At 41.1% G+C, this 20,343-nt stretch overlaps 1 protein-coding gene across 1 annotated transcript; it reads right to left on the reverse strand.

Moving 5' to 3' along the window:
- Positions 1 to 1,838: 1,838 nt before the first annotated feature.
- zranb1b (zinc finger, RAN-binding domain containing 1b) lies at positions 1,839 to 19,700 on the reverse strand. Its single transcript, XM_083922557.1, has 10 exons — positions 19,464 to 19,700; positions 17,153 to 18,219; positions 12,656 to 12,843; positions 11,102 to 11,255; positions 10,191 to 10,262; positions 7,866 to 8,064; positions 6,943 to 7,063; positions 6,425 to 6,554; positions 3,851 to 4,080; positions 1,839 to 3,663 (listed from the first exon to the last, which is right to left on the reverse strand). The coding sequence occupies exons 2-10, from the start codon at positions 18,123 to 18,125 to the stop codon at positions 3,445 to 3,447; spliced, it is 2,286 nt and encodes a 761-aa protein (XP_083778683.1). The 5' UTR covers positions 18,126 to 18,219; positions 19,464 to 19,700; the 3' UTR covers positions 1,839 to 3,444.
- Positions 19,701 to 20,343: the final 643 nt, after the last annotated feature.

The following is a 20,343-nucleotide window of genomic DNA, read 5'->3' on the forward strand; positions in this document are numbered from 1 at the left end:
AAAACAAACAAAATGCAACATAAGTGACAAATACACACAAAGGAAAATTAAAAAAAAAAGAAGAAAGAGTGCCGCCGATATCAAAAAAAACCTCGAGGCTTGTTAAGAAAATCTCCCCTCAAGAGTGGTTAAATGTAAGAAAATAAAAGGTCATCTAATCCCCAAAGGTATACAGATGATAAAAAAGCAAGCAGAGTGGGCAGCAGTCAATAGACATAAACTAATAACAGACAGAACGTATGTCAGATCGGCCTTTAGTCAGTCATTTGAGGTATCCACCGCCTGGTTAGCCATGCATTTGAAATTCTTCAGACAAGTGGACTGAGCTGCAATTTCAATAAAGCTGTTCCATATCTGAACCTCCTTGTACAGAATGTACAGATCTCAGTGTGTAACAATGGGAGGTGTAGCCAGTTGTCTTGTATTACACATGTGTTCAGTACATCACTATTGAGTTGTAAGAATACTTTACAGGGCATGGGAGATGATGAAGACTCATATCAAATTTAACAAATGGATACACACGTGAAGAATTGATTTATGTTGAGAACCGAAAGAATTTTCAGCTGCTTGAAAGGAGGAGTGTTCCAGTCTGCTGCAAAAGATCCGTATACAGATATTTCCCTTTAGGAGTTGTTAGAGGCCAAAAACAGGTGAAGAGTGAGTGAATACTTGATTTACATTTGCTCGGTGGACATAAACACGTTTGCCTTAAAAGATGTGATATATATCAGATGGTATATCCGTTTATTAGCTTGTTAATGCTGCCCCCAAGTGGCCCAAAAATAAAAATGGGTAAATCAATGAGAAGAAGAATTACTTTATTAATCCTGCAAGGGGAAATTCAATTTGTACACACACACAGGCCCGAAATACACACACATGCACAAACAGGACCTATATACATGCAATTAATGGAGAGATGTCAGAGCGAGGGGGCTGCCAATGGATCGGCGCCCCGAGCAGTTGGGGGTTTGGTGCCTTGCTCAACAGCTCCTCGGCAGTGCCCAGGTGATGAACTGGCACCTCTCCAGCCACCAGTCCAAGCTCCATTCATGGTGCACACAGGGACTCGAGCCGGCAACCCTCCGGTTCCCAGCTGAGTCACCTATTGACTGAGCAACTGCCGCCCCTAAATAATAATAATAATAGGTGGATTCAGATGTGTTTATTTATGTATTTGTAACTAGTAAATAAACAATCTGTCTTAATGATAGGCCGATTAATGCCATTTTTAGAACTCCCTTCTGTCAATTTTACCTTTCCGCGAGCAGCCACGCCTTCAATCAGCCTCACTATTGCATAGGTGTCCCCAGCCCACTACTCCTATGAGGATAAAATATGATTGCAGCCAAAGATACATTCTGTTATCAGTCATTTATTAAATATGTATGCACCAGCTGCTTTATAGAAGTCATAATTATTGACAGATTCTAACATTACCTAAAACTCTTGAAAATGTCATATCTACTCACAGTGACATTATAGTGTGTTTAAACCAGATAATTAAATATTTATATACAGCTTACAAATATTAAAACGGTTCAAAATAAGTCAGTTAATAAATGGATGACCTTCAATTGACCCGCTTCTATTATTGTCACACATTTTAATTCCACTAGAGGGTGCCACAAACCTAGACACGTGTGAATTTGGATACACGCTGCGGAAACTTTAGAATTGACTTATTGTGAAAGTAAGTCGTATTTAAAGACAAATCTAGTGACATCGTAATGACAGGTTGTGTTAAGTTTTCTCCATCAGTAAATCACAGCACCGATTGATACATGAAGTAAACTGATAACTAAGAATATCAGACAGGAAACAGTTTAGTTGGACATTCAAAAAGGTTTTCCTTTATTTTTTTTTCCTTATTTTTGCCTTTTCATTGTGTTACACTCCGTATAGTGAAGGCAGGCCTAAATCCACAAACCATCATAGTCACAACTGCAACTATTGCATAAATACAAAGCAACATACAGGTGATGCTCAAAACGTGTATGACTTGAATGAAACATGAAAGAGGTTACAGTACGCAATGGCAAGAAAAAACAAAAATGCAAAACGTTCACAGCAAAAAAAAAGTAACGATCATTTGTGTGGGTTTTTTTTCTCAGCTTTGGTTTTATAGGTTGCAGTCTCACAACGACCTTAATCAACAACTTAAAAGATGGGTTCACATAATGACAACAAACAAGGCGTTACAGAGGACGTGAAGAGAGGTGTACCATGAGGCTGACCTTGACAGTAAATGCTATAAGGAAAAAAAAGGGACCAAGAGGGAGCAAGAAACAACGAGACAAGTGTGACTTGTGGGTTCATGTCGACATTGAATGCGTGTCACACTCGCCTGCCCAAAAGAAAAGCACCAGATTTTGGGCATCCAGATGAGGTACTAAATTACACGCAAACAACGCAAGTAAACTTTTCACCGATGATCATGATTGGTTCTTTCCTCACAGCAACAGCGTTTCTGTGCGACGTGTCTTCATCGAGATTGAGAGAATAATTAACAAAACCACAAAAAGGAGAAACAATATACAGAAAGCTCTTATTAGCTCATGTAAGTTTTCAAACAATAAATATGTAGAGTAAGTTCAAAGAAGAAAACACACGCACGCACACGCACACAACTTCAATCAGTCTGAAAAAAGGTAAACCAAAAGGTCCAACATGAATGTTTGTGTGCTCAAACGTAATGTGTAGATTTGACTTGTAAAAGGGAAATGTCCCGTTTCAAGAGCTTCATATATGACCTTTATTCAAGCAATGATACTGTATTTATATAGAAATGTTTTATAAATGTGCAGTGCTTAGTAATAAGGATTAAAGTCATTTATTATTACACAATCTCTGTTTTTCTACGGATAATGATATTTATTGGCTTTGTCCGTTGCCATTCAAAAAGAAAATGCTAAATAAGCCAAATCTGAAACTGGAGAAAAGATCAATTTAGAAGTGTGCTTATGTCAGTGCCCACACTGAACAGATATAAAGTGTTGATTTGAATCAATGCTGGTATATTTCCTTATACTCTTTTTTCTTTTTTAAACAACCACATGCATTTACATCTATGTATTAAAGATTCCTTTTTTCCTTTACATTTGAAAAACAAAACAAATCAAAAGGTCGCTTGCATTCATAAACCTTTATTCTCTCGTCAAATCTGTGTTTCTCAGCAGTTGTCAGTCTCAGGTTTGTCCGAGTAAAGTGTTGAATGTGTTTTAAGTGTATGTTCGAATGCCTGCGTGTGCTGGATGAGTCTCTTCTGTCAGAGGTGGTGGGTGGGCGGGGGGCTCGTGGTTCCCTGTCCTCTCCTGAAGGTTTTTCACAGTTTGTCCGTGTCAGGAAAGGAAAACAAAAATAAAGAAAAACTGTAAGAGAGAGGAGAGGGAGGAGTCCTGCCCCCTGCAGACTGCCTCCCTCCCCCCTGCTTCCGTTTTGTCACTCGTCGTCGTCGTCTTCCTCCTCTTCGCCGTCAGACAAAGAGGCGCAGGGGCGGATCTGCCGGTAGCCGTCCAGCCACTTCTCCACCATCTGGGTGACAAGCGGGTGGTTGCGACGACGGGAGCTCTTCTGAAGAGCAACCAGAACCCCGCCCTCCGTCACACAGCAGTCCAACCACTCCCGCAGCAGCTTCTCCTGTTGCTCTTCATTACCCATCTGAAGGACAAGGGAAAACAAAAACATCCATCAGAGGGCGCTAAATCACTCGTCTAAATTCAGGATATCATGAACTGCTGCTGGAGCACTAGCGCTCACACAGAGGAGAAAAAGCTGGTACACAAAGCTCACAAGTAAACCATTCATCAACATCAATCGGAGGATAAATGGCGGGGGAGATCCTTACTTCCTGCGCTGAGAGGAAGTGAATGTGAAGCAGCTTCCTCTCGCTGTCGACCAACGGCAGGAACGTGACAGTCACGTCATCGTCTGTGTTGAGGTTGGCGCCCGCGCCGCGATTGTCGAAGCCGTCGTTCTCCATGGCCACCAGTGCTGAGAAGTGGCCCCGCGTGTAGCCCAGAGCAATGGGGCTCTTCCAGCAGAAACTCTGCTCCCACAAAAGGGGCAAGTACACACCTGGAGGGAGAAGGAAGGAAACAAAGAGAGTTTGTTTAATCAGTTTCTAAGAAATGCATCATGTCTTTATGAAAATCTAAGGATCTCATTTTTATACCCTATTTCAGGGGTGCCAAGGGCCACTGTCTTGCATGTTTTAGGTTTCTCTCTGCTCTAACAGACGTGATTTTAACGATTTTCAAACCTGTGACAAGCTTCAGCTGCTTGATAACGAGCACAGCGTTTGAATCAAGTGCATTAGAGCAGGGAGAAACCAAAACATGCAGTAAGAAAGTTCCCCTCTGTGGGACTAATAAAGGAATATCTTACAGTGGCCCTCCAAGACCGGAATTGGGAACCCCTGCCCTATTTGATTATCTATTTTTTTTACCTATTTATCTATCTATTTGTTTTTGCATTTGCTCTGACCAGAGTCAGGGTACTTTTACAGTTAGTATAACAAAACAAACTTTCAAAGATTAAAACATTTGATTTGATGCTTTGTTCAAGGGGTAAAGGTGTTTAGTTGTTAATCTACAGTGTTGTTTTCCCCCCTTCTTGCATGTGTTCTTTTGATAACAATATATAATTTAATTTACATTATACAAATTTTGGCCAAAATTGACAGAAAAGCTTATAACATTTCAAGACAAGTTATGAGAAATGAATGCATCATATTTGACAACTATTCATATCTTATAAAATCTTAATCTGCAGAGTAACTTGTCATCATATCTGTCAAGGTAAGTGACGTAAATATTAAAGTAAATATTAAAGTAAATATTTTTTTGAACTAAAGTGCAAGTATTCCACTAAAGTAGGGTAAAGGTATTAAGTTACATTCCACCAGTGGAAATGTTCTAACATACTGTCAATGTTAACTACACAATGACATGTTGGTTATGCACAAAACAAAGCAGAAAACATCTGCTCACATTTCATTTTTCTTCAGTTCCATAATACACAAAGCAGCTCTCACACCTCGTGAATACTTCTATAGCCTCTTCAGCCACTCTCCTCTTCCAATAACTACTGTTTTTTTACGGGGTTCACTTGGTCACCACTTGAGCTTGAGCTCCCCTCCCCTCCCCTCTCTATAGGCGCCTATATGCACGCCTCCCTCTCTGTGTTTTACATTGGCTCCTGGCAACAGTAAATCACAGATCCATAAGGCAGGCTCTGCCACAAGCAGTTGGTCATTACAGAGCACTTTCATCATCCCCTGTGCAGCATCACTCAGCTGACAAACTGAAACCAGGCTGTTTTTACAGCGAGCCATAAACGTAGACCCCGCTCTGTGCACTCACTGGATTGTTTCTGATGGTTTACACATGTTCATGTATCTATGCACTTAGTCTCCTGACGTGGTGGAATGTAGCTCAGTACAATTACTTTAGCACAAATGAGTACTTCTCCATCTCAGAGGGAAATATTGTACTTTTTACTCCACTACATTTGTCTGACAACTATAGTGTATTTTCAATGTTCCATACCCATCCTGTGCAGTCCAAAACAAAGCTTTTCTAAATGTACTGATTTTGAGAAATGTATTATTGTTGAGAAAATTCTCCTACTTCTTCAGCTAAATAAACCCTTTAAAAAGCCTCTTGGCACAGCTGGGAAATGCATTGTCACAAAGCTGACACTATTTTCCTGATACCATGAAAATACTTTTTAGAGAGATGTCGGTCTCACAGAACAGCCACGCTACAAACATATGATGATGGTATAGGATATGATACATTGCTGTAAAATTAAACTACCAAGCAGGAAATAAAGGAGTTTAAATTATCATATTAAACATCTACAACAATAAAAAGCAATATTCATATTAATGCAGCAGTAATATTTATCCAAAAGCATCATATATAATCAAACACTGACAGGGAACATTTTACTGCACAATGAATGCTTTTACTTTTAATATTTAAAGTCTATTTTGCTGATGATACTTTCATACTTTTTACTCTAGTAAAGTTTGGAATGCAGGAATTTTACTTGCAGTGGAGTATTTTCAAAGTGTGGTATAAGTACTTTTACTGAAGTAAAGGATCTAAATACTTCTTCCACCGCTGCTCCTATGACAGACGGGTGTGTTCCATTATGTTGTTTTAGTTATTTTAAGTCACAAAATACTAAAATACCCCTTAAATGAAAGACACTAGCCTGATACGTGTTTTTAATAGCAATTACTGACAGTTCAGAGGGGCAGTTATGTCAGCTATGTAAGCTATGCAGACACGTGTAGGCTGGAGCTATTTCACAAAGTCTAGTCTTTCTACGGCCACCGGAATGGATCAGCACTCAACGTTTATCAATATTTAACCAAAACAACATTAGTTCAGACAGTCGACTAACTCCTCACCTTGAAAACGGGTGTACCCGAGTGTTTCCCCACGGAAACTTTTGTAATACTTCACTCCGTAGACGATAATAGGCCTACGAAGTATATGTGCAAGAACAAAAATGTGGGTCTGCTCCAAGCTGGATCCTGGCTGTAAAAGAAAATACAACACAAAGGGGAAAATAGAATTTGGTCAGTAAAACTACAAGGAAAGGATCTTTGAATACTATACATTCCCTCTGCTAAGTTACCCAAGCAAGTATTAAAATGTGAAAAACTCCCATTATAACTTTGCTTTTCACACCCAGATATAATAACAACCCACCCAAAATACTTAGTCTCTGAGGTCACACAGAGCAGTGAGAGACAGAGAAGTGCTGATGACAGACAGGATGCACTTTCAGAGGGCATTACAGATGCTGTAGTAAGAGCAGTTAAGCCTCTTGTATAATTCATACATCATTAGTGTGTCCCATTTTAAGCACATCAAGTTGCTGTCTTCCATATTAATGTGTGTGTTTGCTTTCAAGTGCATGTACCTGACTAGCCAGGGAAAGGATGAAAGCCCAGTCTTCCTGCCACTGTTCCTCCCGAAGGGAAAAGTGCAGGCCGAAGCTCTGGGAATACCACGATTCCCACTCCTTCCAGCGGGTGTAAAACCTGCAGAAAATACACACACAAATACTGTTTTGTCTGTTGGCATTAATTGACCTCTGTGCAGAAAGGCGTGTGACTGCTATTCATCTCTGTTTTGGTTTAGGTCAGATGGCAATTACTCAGATCTAAATAGTAATTTTCTCACTGCAAAACCCACAGTTTGTTAGAAATAGACATGAGTCATACTGGGCTGTTGTGTTTATGGAGAATCATTTGCAGGCCTTAAATTGTTCCAATGCTCCAGTGTTCCAGTGTAAGAGTTTATTAATCTTCTCTACATTTTGCATGACTGGTCTAAATCCCTAGTTAAAGCCTCTCATTTCTAGATCAAAGTTCTCAGATCTCTGCATGCGCCGGCAATACAGACTTTGGATTCTTGGTATATATCCTCTAAACCACATATCTCTATTTCAAACATAGTTATGCAATGCTAAAGGATAACAAAATGTAACTTGAGACTGTTGAATGTCAGGTTTCAGCTGTTTCTGTGTCTTTGAGCAATAAAACTCGACCTGCCTGTTTTTTTAGTCAACATTACGACTTTAACTTTACAGTAAAACAGCCGGCTAAATGTTTGAAGTATAAGGATAGATGAGATATGGATCTTTTGCTAATGCTGCAATATTCAAGAGTGTACTATTGATGTGTAGTGTATTATGTCATTCAGTCTGCTAAAAACAGCTCAAACAATGAGAGAACCTGAGACTTGGTGCAAGTCAGCATGCCGTACTGTTGTGTACGGCACCGCACAGGTTGTTTTTTAAAGGATGATCTGTACTCCTAGTCAGCAGACTGTAAAACTCACCAGTGGGAACAGTCATGCAGGCTGTCGTGCAGGGTTTTGCGGAGCACTGAATCCTTGTCGTAGATGCCCCATGTAGCCTGCAGCACAGAGTCGAGCAGACAGTCCCCAGCCGTGCGGTTCCACAGGGCGTATAATCGACTGTCCAACCTGGTCCCAAGCTCCAGGGACCAGTTGATGATGGGAGATTCCTCTTCGAGTTCTGAGGAGAGGAGGGGAGGGGGAAGCTTAGTGCTGTACAGTATCTCTTTGCAAAACCTCAATTGTACTATTTACTATTTTACCTCAGAGTTTATAGAGGCCAGTGTTTTTTGCAAGACAGGTGATGGACTTCCAAAGGAGTGTTTGGGAGAGTGTTTATGACTACTCACACTGTCAAAACAGATTCACTTAAAGATGTTGACATGGGTCTGCGTGTATACCGCAAATGATACACAGACAAATGCGTGCACACACACACACGCACACACAGCGTGTTGCTAAGTGCAAGTGGAAGAATTAAAAAAAATTTTTTGAACACAATGATATTGTTTTATTAAAGCTGCAGTCGAGCTGACTCAGCTAAATTTCGAATGTTTACAACTCTCATGCACCTCCCCCACTACCACCGAGCACCTGTGCTACCGAGTACTCGTCAGTGTGCGTGCACCAGATTCCTGCGCTGGGTGGATAGGATGATATGGGCGTGGTCGGTTTTTGCAAAACAAACAAAAAGCTCTAGGTGCACGTAGAGGTGTGTTTTTTTTTTTCTAAAACCAGAATATTTATGTTGTTCTATACCCGAGCATAGTGACGGTTTAAGTTAATATAATCAAACAAATGTTGCCGACTGCACGTTGCACTAACTCCCAAGAAAAGATCTAAACCAGCAACCAGTTTGCAGTAACGTAACACAACTCTGTTATGACTAAAGGAGATACAAAGGAAGATGGGTGGGTTTCACAAAGATATATTAGACTGGTCTTTAGTGGATTCAGATTTAGATGGGTTTATACATCTTTCTAAGGTCTGATTACCAGTTAGACCTAAGCCAACGGCAAAGTCTATCTTTGTGAAGGTTTATCATTGAGCCCCTGCTCTGCATTATCCTGCTTATTACACTGCTACTTACTCAAGAAATCATTAATTTGACACAAAATATGTATTTCAATGGAGAGCTCTGGGCCTCTGAGAAGGAGAAGAGGGGCTGGCCCAAAGGTTGAAAGAAAGTTGTTTATAACATCAAACCATGGTATTGGTACATTAGAAAATAAAACACTTGGGAAAGGGGTGTTACTGTCTTATGCTTGGATGGGTTTTATCTGTGTGATCCAGTCTCCACCCACACATTCTTCAATACAAATATTAGCATTTTTATTTCCATTGTTATGGCTTTTCTTAAGCTCTTTAACCTGCTGCTTTTGAACAGTTATACATTTTCTTGTATAACGTTATGATGATGCAACTGGCCAATCAAATCCCAACATGAAACAACAACATAAGAAAGATAAATATAGTTTTGGTTTAAATCAAAGTATTGGTATTGAATTATTTTGGACAACTAACACAAAGCTTCAAGGAATTATATATTTTTTTAGTAAGCTGCATTGCTACCGTTCTAATTTCCGTGCCATGGTTTTTTTCCTGTAAATGCACACACGCATTCCCCCTTAAGGGTTTACTTGGCCATGTAATCAGGCTTTGCGCAGTGTTAACTGACCTCGTCTTAATCCAGTAATTTAAAAAAGGAGACATGGTTTTCTTTTTACTTGGAGATGTCCTGTTTCAGCAAGAACTAGTTACTTAAGTACAAGCAAACACACTCAGGAGAAATCTTGAAGGTGAAATGAGGGTTTCTTTCTCTCTTTGTATCTACAGTATACTACACTGCCCGACATGTGACAAATTTGACTAATTAAACAGGACAAACAAAAAGGGAGAAAGCATTGCAGAAAAGTGATGCCTTTTAACTGTGAGTTTATATTTGTGTTTGTGTGTGGGCTGAGAGGAAGTACAATGATTCAATGGGGATCAGAGAAATCCCTAAAATGCAATTAGGCTGATTAGGGCAGACACAAAGGTACACACGATAAAGACAGACTTCCTGGCAGGGTGACAAGCAGGCAGGCAAAAACGCTGTGTTGGCAAGAGGAAAAATACAAGTAATATCAAACTGCCAGTATTGGGCAACCTTCCAGTTATAGTACACAGTTAGTCAGGGTGGTCTCTGTTTGCTTTGCCAGACCATTGTTTCTCTCTCTCAAGGCAATTGCATCCGTACGTATGCCCAGCATTTGATAGATGTTGCTGCAACACTAAGTCATGAAGTTGATAGAGTAAATAGTTCACCTTTTTGTACGTCTCGGTCCAGCACCTCATCAAACAGTTTCTCCTGAACTGCTGGGGGCAAGTCCTCAATATCTGAAATGAAAAAAACAAGAAGAAGAGAACTGAATGGCAGAAATCAAAAGAGGGCATTATTAATGGGACACAGGTGTATGGAACTTCAAGTCATCATATATTATTTGATGAATGTGCTAATCACTTCTTAAACACGCTATAACACTTAACTGAAAAAAAAATGTTTCCTGCAGTTGCTCATTTCAACTCAAGCCACTATGTTTTGTTCTTTCCACAATGGCCACTGGCTTTCACTGCACGCTCAGAGCTCTTGTCAACACAGTAGCTCATTCTTTAGCTAAAATAAATGAATGTGGTGACTTTGTTGAACTGAACAGAACAGCTTTCTATAGTGGCAAGAGGCCAAGGTCTGCATTGTGCTAAACAGTCTACATAACAAAGATCCTTAGCTTAGCTACCAGCAACAGACTGGACCATAAATGACTATTCCACACAATGTTGCACTGAATGCTTGCAATTTTACAGAGTCATTGGCAAAATTGCTAAATATAGCTTTGTTATGAACGAGAGACATGCATAGTTGGCGGGCTGGTATACTCAGTATGCAAGAACAATTCTCAAACAGTGAGCCAGAGGTAGCCTCAGCCTTCTGCAGTGGGAAAAAGACAACCGTAACATTATGTCCCCTCAGCATCCAAACAAGAAATTTATATGCCACAAGTAAACAAAACAAGTATTCTATCACATGCTTGGCAAGCCAGAGGGGATGGCTAGACTGGGTTTCTTCAGCTACAGAGTTTTAAGTTACCCTTATTCAAAACACTGAAGGGACACAGCTTCTGGAATACATGCTGTGCCTATTGTTTTTAGACAATCACATATTTGTGTGTAGTGCTGACCTGCAGGCAAGGTGAAGGTCACCAAGTCCGTAAGGAAATAGCAGGTGAAGTCTCCCTTGCGCTGGTGAAGAGAGGCCGCCACCTCACGACGGATCTGCTCCGTTAGCTCGGGACACACCATGGCTGGAATACACTTGGCTGCCTGTTGGGACACCTGCACAGAGAAGATACAAGGGAAGAAAGTATAATCTTAATTCAAGAATATATGAGACAGGGGCTGATAAGTGAGCAAGAGCGTTGCTAACTACTTCCAAAGGTCGCATTTCATAATTGACCACAAAACATAAAAAACAGCTGTTAACTGATGCAAAAAATGCTTTCGAGATAGTGCAGCTGCATGCTGTGACCAACTGTTTCACATGCTACACCGAGGGCTAAGAGGTGTACATTATTACATATAATACATTTAGACAATATCAGATATTTTGCAGTTGAAATACATTTCATATCAAGTTGAGAAGATTCCTGTAGCTACCATTAAGTAAAGAATAACTGCTGTCTGGTAGAAAGTTTTTAGTTGTAGTAATTACAGTTGTTGCATTTTGGCTTAGGCTAGGATTGGTAGCTGAGTATGAATTTTATACAATATGTTCTTACTGTGCACGGCTCTAACTGAAATTATTTTCCAGCATAGTTGACTCTGATCTGATCTAATATAAACTTTCACTGATCTAATCTAAATTGCTTCTGGGAGCTAAGGAGGGAAAGAAATGCAACCGTGTTTGGTGTTCAAGCAGATGTCAGCTTTGCAGAATTTTCGGAGCATTAGCCAGTGAGTTACTCACTGACCCCCCCTGGTAAAGAGGCTGGGACAGTGAAGGTGTGTATATAGATAATCTGGGATCACAGTGCTGACGACAACCGAGCTGCTATCAACCTCAGCAAATGAGCACTGCAGACACACACATTAGCTCAGTGAGCCTTCTTGGTACATAGACACATCAGGGAACCAACATTTGCAACAAAATTCCCAATGTAAAAATGATTAACAACATAAAATAATTACAGATATAGGAATGGATTCCTGGCTGAATTTCAGTCCCTTTCCTCTCCACAGACCCTTTGCCCTTGTGATTCCTCCTGGCTGAGCTCATTGGATGTTTAGATTAAGAGACTTAACAAGAAAAAGCTGCATCATCGCTGACCCAGAAACAAGCACTGCTGCATCATACCCATAATTCAAAGGGTGTCATTTCTACAGGAGACCCCCTTATCTTTTCAATCTAATTTTTGTTCACCTAATTCTTTTTTTAAAGCTTGTAAATAGTACAAAATGATTATAGTCAATCTTTTGTACTGTTTTTTTTTAATTAAAGGTGGAGTAGGAGCATGAGAAACAAATTGGAGTGATGTAATACAGCTAATGACTTACATTTTGTATTTGTTGCACAGAATGATCCACACTGATCTATGATCTGACAATATACCTAGTAAGTGTTTAAAGCAGTAGAGTCTAGCGGGTGATCAAAGTGTCAACAGCAATAGAAATGAGCAAATAATTGGGGCAGGTGATTCCTGATCTAGACTAACAATCTGCTGGTCATCGCTACTGACCTCTGTGAGTAACACAGCCAGCATGTCCTGTCTCTGGAAGCGGATGGCTAGGTGAACCAGCGTGAAGCCGTCATCAAATGCTGAGGGCCGATTTAATAGGCGCACCTCGTCTGACGTTAGCTGCCGTGCGATGTCACCTCCTGATGACTTGTAGGCCTCCACAGCTGCCAGGTCACCTTCCACAACACCTTTCAGACAGAGAGGAAGGAATAAGCTTACATTAACATCACATCAATTAAATATTTCAGCTTGATACTTTAAATAGAAGACATTTACAATAGCAGAACCAACCATTTTGCATTTAAGCCAACTACTTTGTCTGGAGACTTTTAAAGATATTAATCAAAATATCTCAAAAGAAAAATTAAGGAGTTTACCAGTGTACTTTTTTTGCATCATTCAGCCTAAATAATTGATGCTGACTACTATGGTTAAAATCACATCATTCCTGCACCACAGATATGAGTATTTCATCTTAAGAACAACCTTGTGCAGAGGACATGCTGTGCTCAACCATATTGTATAAAATATTAGAGATCAGAATGTGCTTCATCTCTGTGGCAGCTGTAACAGCTTTGAGTCTTCACTGACTTTGAAGTCAAGGGGAAAAGACAATAGGGGGCCACATTGTAATCTGTCAGTTGTGTTTTCCCCTCTTAATCTTAAGGCGTAGATCTTAGCGTGATGGTTGAAGGATGTGTTTGATCCCACACATGCAGGTGTTTGCTTCTCTTGACTTTTTTGGCACAAAGTGCAAATATTACTATCTGACAAAAACTATTTAAATGTCAACCACCAGCACACTAAATCGAATGCTTTAACAATTTTTTTCCTCTATGAATTCATATAAGTCTGATGCTCAGACCTAGTGCTGGCAGTTTTAATTTCCTGCATGATATTAATTTTTTATATTTCATACCATGCCATACCAGTACATAGCTGAAACAGTTGCTGAAGCTCTTCAATAGGCAGCAAAATATGTATCTAATATTGTTCGCCGCAAAGAATGCTACGGTCAGGGCAAGCTGTGAATGTATTCAGCTCGACACAAGAACAATTCAGAAGCTTTCAGCAACAATGCCAGCCTCCATTTCTGTGATCTGTTGAAGAATATGTGATTTGGATATGTGTTAACATAACCGAAAAAGATAAAACATCAAAGTGTGAATTAATGTCAATGCCACACAGCTACACAACATTTCTCTTCCCATTTCTAGCATAATACAGTAAATGCCCATGTAGTATTCTCTCGTACATTTGACAGCATTAAACACTGCTGAGCTTTTGTTCTCGTGTCAAAGGACCACACACAATGCTCAGCTTCATAATCTGCGTGTGAGTGAGACCAGGAGCGAGAGAGACATGGAGTGGGTGGAAGGACTCGCTGTGCCATGTGGAGCTGGCTAGCACTTTGAGAGATGAGGAGAAAACTACACAATAGCAACGCAGTGTGATAGAGAGGGATCACAACCACGTTCCACAAAACACTCCCTTAGTGCGGGCGTGCCTGTAGCCCTGCAGCCAGTACTGTACCCACAGATCTTTAAAGAACACAAAAGGCATATACTTAAAGACAGAGAAGAAAAGGGAATGGATCAGGCTAGGTGATGCTGGCCTTTTACTCCACACAGTACATGCTCTTGTGTGTTGCTTTGGACAAAAGTGATAAATGTTTTTCAGATAGTTTCCTTTATAATAGTGTATCAATGTGCCTTATTTCCAGAGACTTACTTAAACCTACACTGGAGGCAAGTTCCATTATCTTACCCCATTGGCAGAACTGTTTAAGAAAATAAACTTCTATCAAAGGCTGAATCTGACACATTAAGAGTTATGGAGATGTATGTTATATGCAGTGAAGCCAGTCCCAATCCCTATTTGATAAGACAGCTTTTACAGAAGCTTCCAACTTGCAAAACATATTTTGGGGATTTCACAATTTACAGGAACACAACTAAATAACTAAAATAAGAATATAGTCCTTTTTTCACATCAGGCATTTTGACATGTTACAGGGATGAAATGCAGACGTGTCATTAATAGCATTCCATTTAAATGAAACTGACGAACCTAAATGGAACAGAGCCATTGATAACAATATTATCTCCTGTGGGTATGAGCATAAGAGCAGATCATATGTTCTGCCATGACTGTTTCTGTCCACAGTCCACTAGTCTCATATACTAGTGGACCCATCAGCCTAATATTTTTATGTACATTTCACACGGTATACTCAAGGACCTCTCCTGCTTGCGGTGCTTTGAGCTTTTATAAAACCCTTTTTTATTGACTGTTTCATAAGACAATGACTTCTGACTCCTCAATTGCCTGCTACTTGCTTACGGCTTAATTCTCACTCCCCTTAACTGACCGCTATGAGATTAAAGTGATCAACAAAGCCAACAAACAAGCTTACCTTGTCTGTTCTAGGACACATTTTGGCCTTTTTCATGACTCAAAAAGTGACATCCATAGAGAAGTTTGGTCGATTTTTTAATCGGAGTATCTGCAGATTAATTCCATACCAGATTTTTTATGATCCACTGAAGTTAGAGCTGCAGCAGCCAAGATGTACAAGCAGTGTTGTGCTTGTACATCTTGTGTTGTCTTTTCATTATTTGGGAATGGGCGGGGGACCGGTGTTTGTGTCCTATGTGAAATTAATAAAAGAGAGGGAGACACACCTGGTGGAGCTCGGCACTCTACTGAGTGCACTTTTTACATACATAGAGTATCTGCACATGTAAACAACACCAGTTGAGTTTAGGGGGTTAAGACTTGTGAATTTCTGACTTGTGTTGCATGGGTCAAACTATTTTTAGTGAAGGAAACTAACCTATCTATATGAACTTTGAGGACATTGTTTACAAACACTGATGTCTATACGTCAATGACAGGAAAACCTCCCTAGCAACAGAGAAGAGACTCATTTTCTCAACACTCTTAGACTGCAGCTGGGTCACACGTCACTCACTCACTACACTATAATTAAAACTTGGCAGGTTGCTATAATGTGAGCATTAAATTGAGATAAATATGTGTGATTCATCATCACCTTGTGACACAGCTGCAAAATGTGGTTAGGCATTAGTATAACCTGCATGTTATCTCAGGAGCAAAGGCGAAAGGTTGCATTGAGAGTTTATTGGTAAAACGTAGTGTGCAAACTATGAACACTAAATTTGTGTTACACAGTGGGAATATATAAGGGCAAAGAAAGTAAACACCCAAATAAAATTTCCACTGCTGAAAAAATTATTCGATTAGTCAAGAGGCAACAATTTATTAAGCAAAAATGCCCAAATAAGTCTGGATGAGGCTAGGGCTGTCTTTGATTAAAGACATTTTTGAACGACTAAGAATTCCACAAAGATTAATGCAAAAGCACAATCTTAAAGGGATAAGACTAAAGTGACTGATTACTTGCCTAGTATGGGGCAGCCGTAGTTCCAGCTCCTCAAATATTTGCTGCTTATCTTGTTATCTCTGACAATAAACTGAATATTTTGGGGTTTTGGGTTGTTGGTCAGATAAAACAAACAACATGCATACGTCTACTTGCGCTCTGGTAAACTGTAATGGCCATTTCCCTAAGTACAAATGATTAATCGAGGAAACAATAAGCAGATATCAATCAAAAGAATTGTCTGTGGCAGACCTAAACTTATCCAAAGTACATGTAATGAATTTGACAGCAAATAGGGAGTGATTTCTGACGGCTTGGATTTCATTTCCTGCGAGAACTTTCCGATCAGATAAGGAAAGCTAAAACTTGAACATGCTGCAAGAAGTCAGACCAACTCACATTGGAGACTCTGACCAAACAAGATTTAGTCCTAAAGGGACAAGCTTCGCAGACATGAGGGAATTCCCCCTGTCACATGCAATAATGGACAAAATGATGGACCTGTAGCAAACTAACTACTGTGAAGTTTCTCGGACATTCAACCCTGATGATTCATTTACTTAAGGAATATAGCAGCAAGAAAAAAACGTATGATTAATTACTGCAAGTAAATAAATACATGCATGGCTGTCAAATGTGTGCTGTCAGTGTAACAGAAGAATTGTCTGTCAAAGAAGGACTAAAGGTTGAGTGGGTGTTCAGAACAAACTACGTAGCCATGGCGAAGGCAGGAGAAAGAGTGAGATAGTGGTGTGAGTGGGTAAAAGCAATCACCAGTTGTTCTTAAAATGTTCATCCACCCTCCCACTACACATTCAGCAGTCTATGCTGTGGGTGGCTGGACACTCGCTGCTTGTGTAGGGAAGTTTTACACTAGCTGAATGCAGTATAAGATTTCAATTTTACCTTGAAGATAGTAAAACCATATCAAGCATTCACACAAATTCTGGGAAACCTTTTTTTTAGTCACCCATTTTTCTGTTGGCCTGCCTCGCCTAATTCAGTTGAGTCACTGCACACCACATAATAAAATAAAACAAGGAGAACAAGTTGTGTATACTTCAGTGAAATCATATATTCTTGAAACTCACCAACACATGCATTGAGGAACAGCCAATCAGTCCTTCTCATCCTGTTCTTAATCTGTTTCAGTTTTTTGAAATCCACCTCCAGCTCCTCTTTGCTCCCAATCCCAGCCCCTGATGCCAGTTCAATTCTCTGAAAGTCCATGTTCACTTCCGACTCCCTTTTTGAGGTTGGGGGTGACCTCCTTTGGCTGCCGCTACAACCCCCAACCCCACCTAGCACACCCCCAACTCCTTGCCCAACCACATGCCCAACAACACCCCTCCTGTTGTCTCTGTCCTGTTCATTAAGTTTTGAGGAAGGTTGTTGGCTCTCCGTCTCTGATGCCAGTTCGATGGGTTCAGCTAGCAGACTATGTGGCCAGGGGTGGTCGCACACCACACACTTGAGTGCCTTGGCCCAGTTCTCGTAAGTGCAGGCAGTGCAGGTCCAGTGCTGTGTATGAGTGTTGAGCCTGTTACGGTCATTATATTCCTCACAGGGGTCTGTAGTGGTGATTGGGGGAGCAGGGCGGCATCCAGAGCCTGAGGTTTGGGGTGATTCTGTGGGGCTGCGTGGCTGCTGGGTATGATGTCCTTGATGGGTTGCATGTTGCCCATGCTGTTGTTGGTGAGCCTGCTGCCTCTGGCACAGGCACTGGGTGCAACGGATGGCCCGTGGCCAGTTCAAGTAGGTGCACATGTGGCACGACCACTTGCTACTAGTCTCAGGTACATCAGCAATGCGTACACGGGGTCGGGCACTGGAGTCAGGACAAATAAGTAAGCTGGAGCCCCCCTGGGTTGGGCTGTTGCTAAGGCCTGCCGGGTCCCACTGGTGCAGACTGGCATCCACTGCAGGGCTGCTCTTGAAGGGCTCCTCAGTAATGATGGCACCCCCGCTGGGCCTCTGAGCGCGGCACATGGTGCACTTGATGGCTGATGGCCAGTTCTCGTATGTGCAGTATTCACAGGCCCACTTGGCAACCAGCTCGGTCATCGTCGCACCGCCACAGAGGGAGGTTTGCTGCCGTTCAGAGGGGTTCTCAGCCCGGCAGATCCACTCTTAAGGAGATCACACAGCAAGCAGTACACTAGGGTACAAAGAAAGAAAACAGGGTATTTTAGCAAAACACTTTGATGTTATGCCAAATAAACATACTTCACTACATAATGAAAAAAGAAATCAAAATATCTTAAAACTAGCTTCACAATACTGATTGACAACACACATACAAAATACACATACAAAAATGATTAACAATACACTTGTGGTACATGCTTCTGCAAAATACAGCGCTGCTCTTTTTCTAAACTTGGCAGGTTTTCAGTGGTAAATCCCTCCAATAATGCACAGTTATACAAAACCTAGAAAAAAACATGCTTTATTACAGCCACATGTGTCACTCAGCCTTTGGGTCATTTACTGTTAAAACACTCAAATTTACAGTGCAGTTTGCACTTGGTCTGGCACTAACACAGCCAAAATCAAAGGAAACTTCAAAGCAAAGTGCAAGGACGTGCAACGCTGAATCTTCCCGGGACTATTAAAACCTGACACTGGCTTTAAACACATAAGTTATACACACCAGGGAAATGTGCCCTACAACGGAGCTGGGGTAACAAGAGACAAGGACATATGAAACCAGACACCCGAGCAGGGAGGCGCGTGACTGGTTTGAGACACTTAACTGATACATTGAAAATGAATTCGCCCCAAAAGACGTTTAACCCGCATACGAAAGTGAACAATTTGACATCACACGTGTTACACTTTGAACATTATTAACGAGGCAAAAGCTACAAACAAGATAAAAGTTGGCTCGGTGTGACAGTTCACGCAGGGGAGTTGGTTGCACTGTGTTTACACCACGCCTCCAAGTTTACCAACACGCCGCGAGGTATTCAACACATTTGGGAAATAGAAGTCCTCCTCGGCTGCATGTTTTGTTTTGGCAGGAGCTTACAATAATTATAATAACCGCACGGGAACCTAACGTTAGTCACATTTACCTGACGTAAATCGTGTCGTGCCTACAATTCGCCTGAAATAAACAGCTTAACTCCAATGAGCAGTCGAATAACTGGTGTCGTGAGTGAATTATTACCCTTTCGCTAACATTACTAACTAAAGCTACTCTATGTTAACAGACCCGCGTAGCGAGCTAGCGTTAGCGGTTTGTTATCGTTACATGACAACCAGGCTACGTTGGTTAGGGTTGCCAGCCAAGAATTACAGCCAAGCTAGCTCGCTAACATTACAGGATTATGTTTTTGCCCGTCCGCCTGGAACGTTAACCGTTTGAAAGCCAGTTATCCACTCAGATATAACCCTTACCTTTGCTGTGCTTACTCTCCTCTGTATCCCACTGCAGCCAAAACAAATGGAGCGTCCTCACAAGACCAGAGAAACACACTCCAATCCGAGCTTCTCTCACTTGGCCGACACTAGTAACCGCATATTTACTTCTTTGAGGCGCCGTTTAGTTGGCAGTTGACGGTCCATGCATACCCCCCTCCCCCAGTCCCGTCCCTCGGCCGCCTGCTTTGGCCGCTTTAAATCATTTTTATCCTTTTTTCCCTCGATTCCCACACCAAGCTGACGGTCTTTAATGGCGGCACAAGAGAAGCAGCTGAGGTAGGGCTAAAAAATACACTACGAGAGAGAGCAGGGAGCTCTGAGCCGTGTTACAGTCAGAGGCAGGATCAGGATTTACCCACCTGAATCTGCCAACCAATCTGATTGGTGGATTTTTTGTGTATCCCTTGACACTGACCAATCAGATTATACGTCTTTCCTTCCAACTGCTAAAACCCTCCTTGTAAGCAAAACAGGCTCGAATGTCACAGTGATAACGGCAAATTCCGTTTAAATATGATTTTCTTTTAAGGCAATGGGTGCCGTTAGTAACCGTGAAAAATATGTTTCTTTTTAATTCGTGCACCGCAATTTTTTTCATCTTTGCTGTCTTTGGCAAGCAACCACGTGGTATTCCCTCAAAAGGGATAAGGGGTGATGTCATCGTAAAAAATACTGCAGCAAGCAGTCTGCAGTAATGCATGACAGCTTGAGCAACAGTTCTCAGCGCGCAGTTGTTGTTGTTGTTATAATTGACGGGTATCCACACACTACAAAGCCGAAAATTAATTTGCATCACAATTAATACTTTACCAAGTCATCTGTTCACCTGCGAAAATGCATGCAACTGTTGTTTACA

Source organism: Echiichthys vipera, assembly GCF_963691815.1.
Source record: "Echiichthys vipera genome assembly, chromosome: 11".
NCBI classification, from domain to species: Eukaryota; Metazoa; Chordata; class Actinopteri; order Perciformes; family Trachinidae; genus Echiichthys; species Echiichthys vipera.

Excerpts from the sequence above, each read along its gene's own strand:
- zranb1b (XM_083922557.1), bottom strand. The coding sequence starts at position 18,125 with ATGACCGAGCTGGTTGCCAAGTGGGCCTGTGAATACTGCACATACGAG. Across the intron at positions 10,263-11,101 it reads GACCTTCACCTTGCCTGCAG|ATATTGAGGACTTGCCCCCA; the intron begins GTCAGCACTACA and ends TTTTCATTTCAG. Across the intron at positions 4,081-6,424 it reads CGGGTACACCCGTTTTCAAG|GTGTGTACTTGCCCCTTTTG; the intron begins GTGAGGAGTTAG and ends TTCTCCCTCCAG.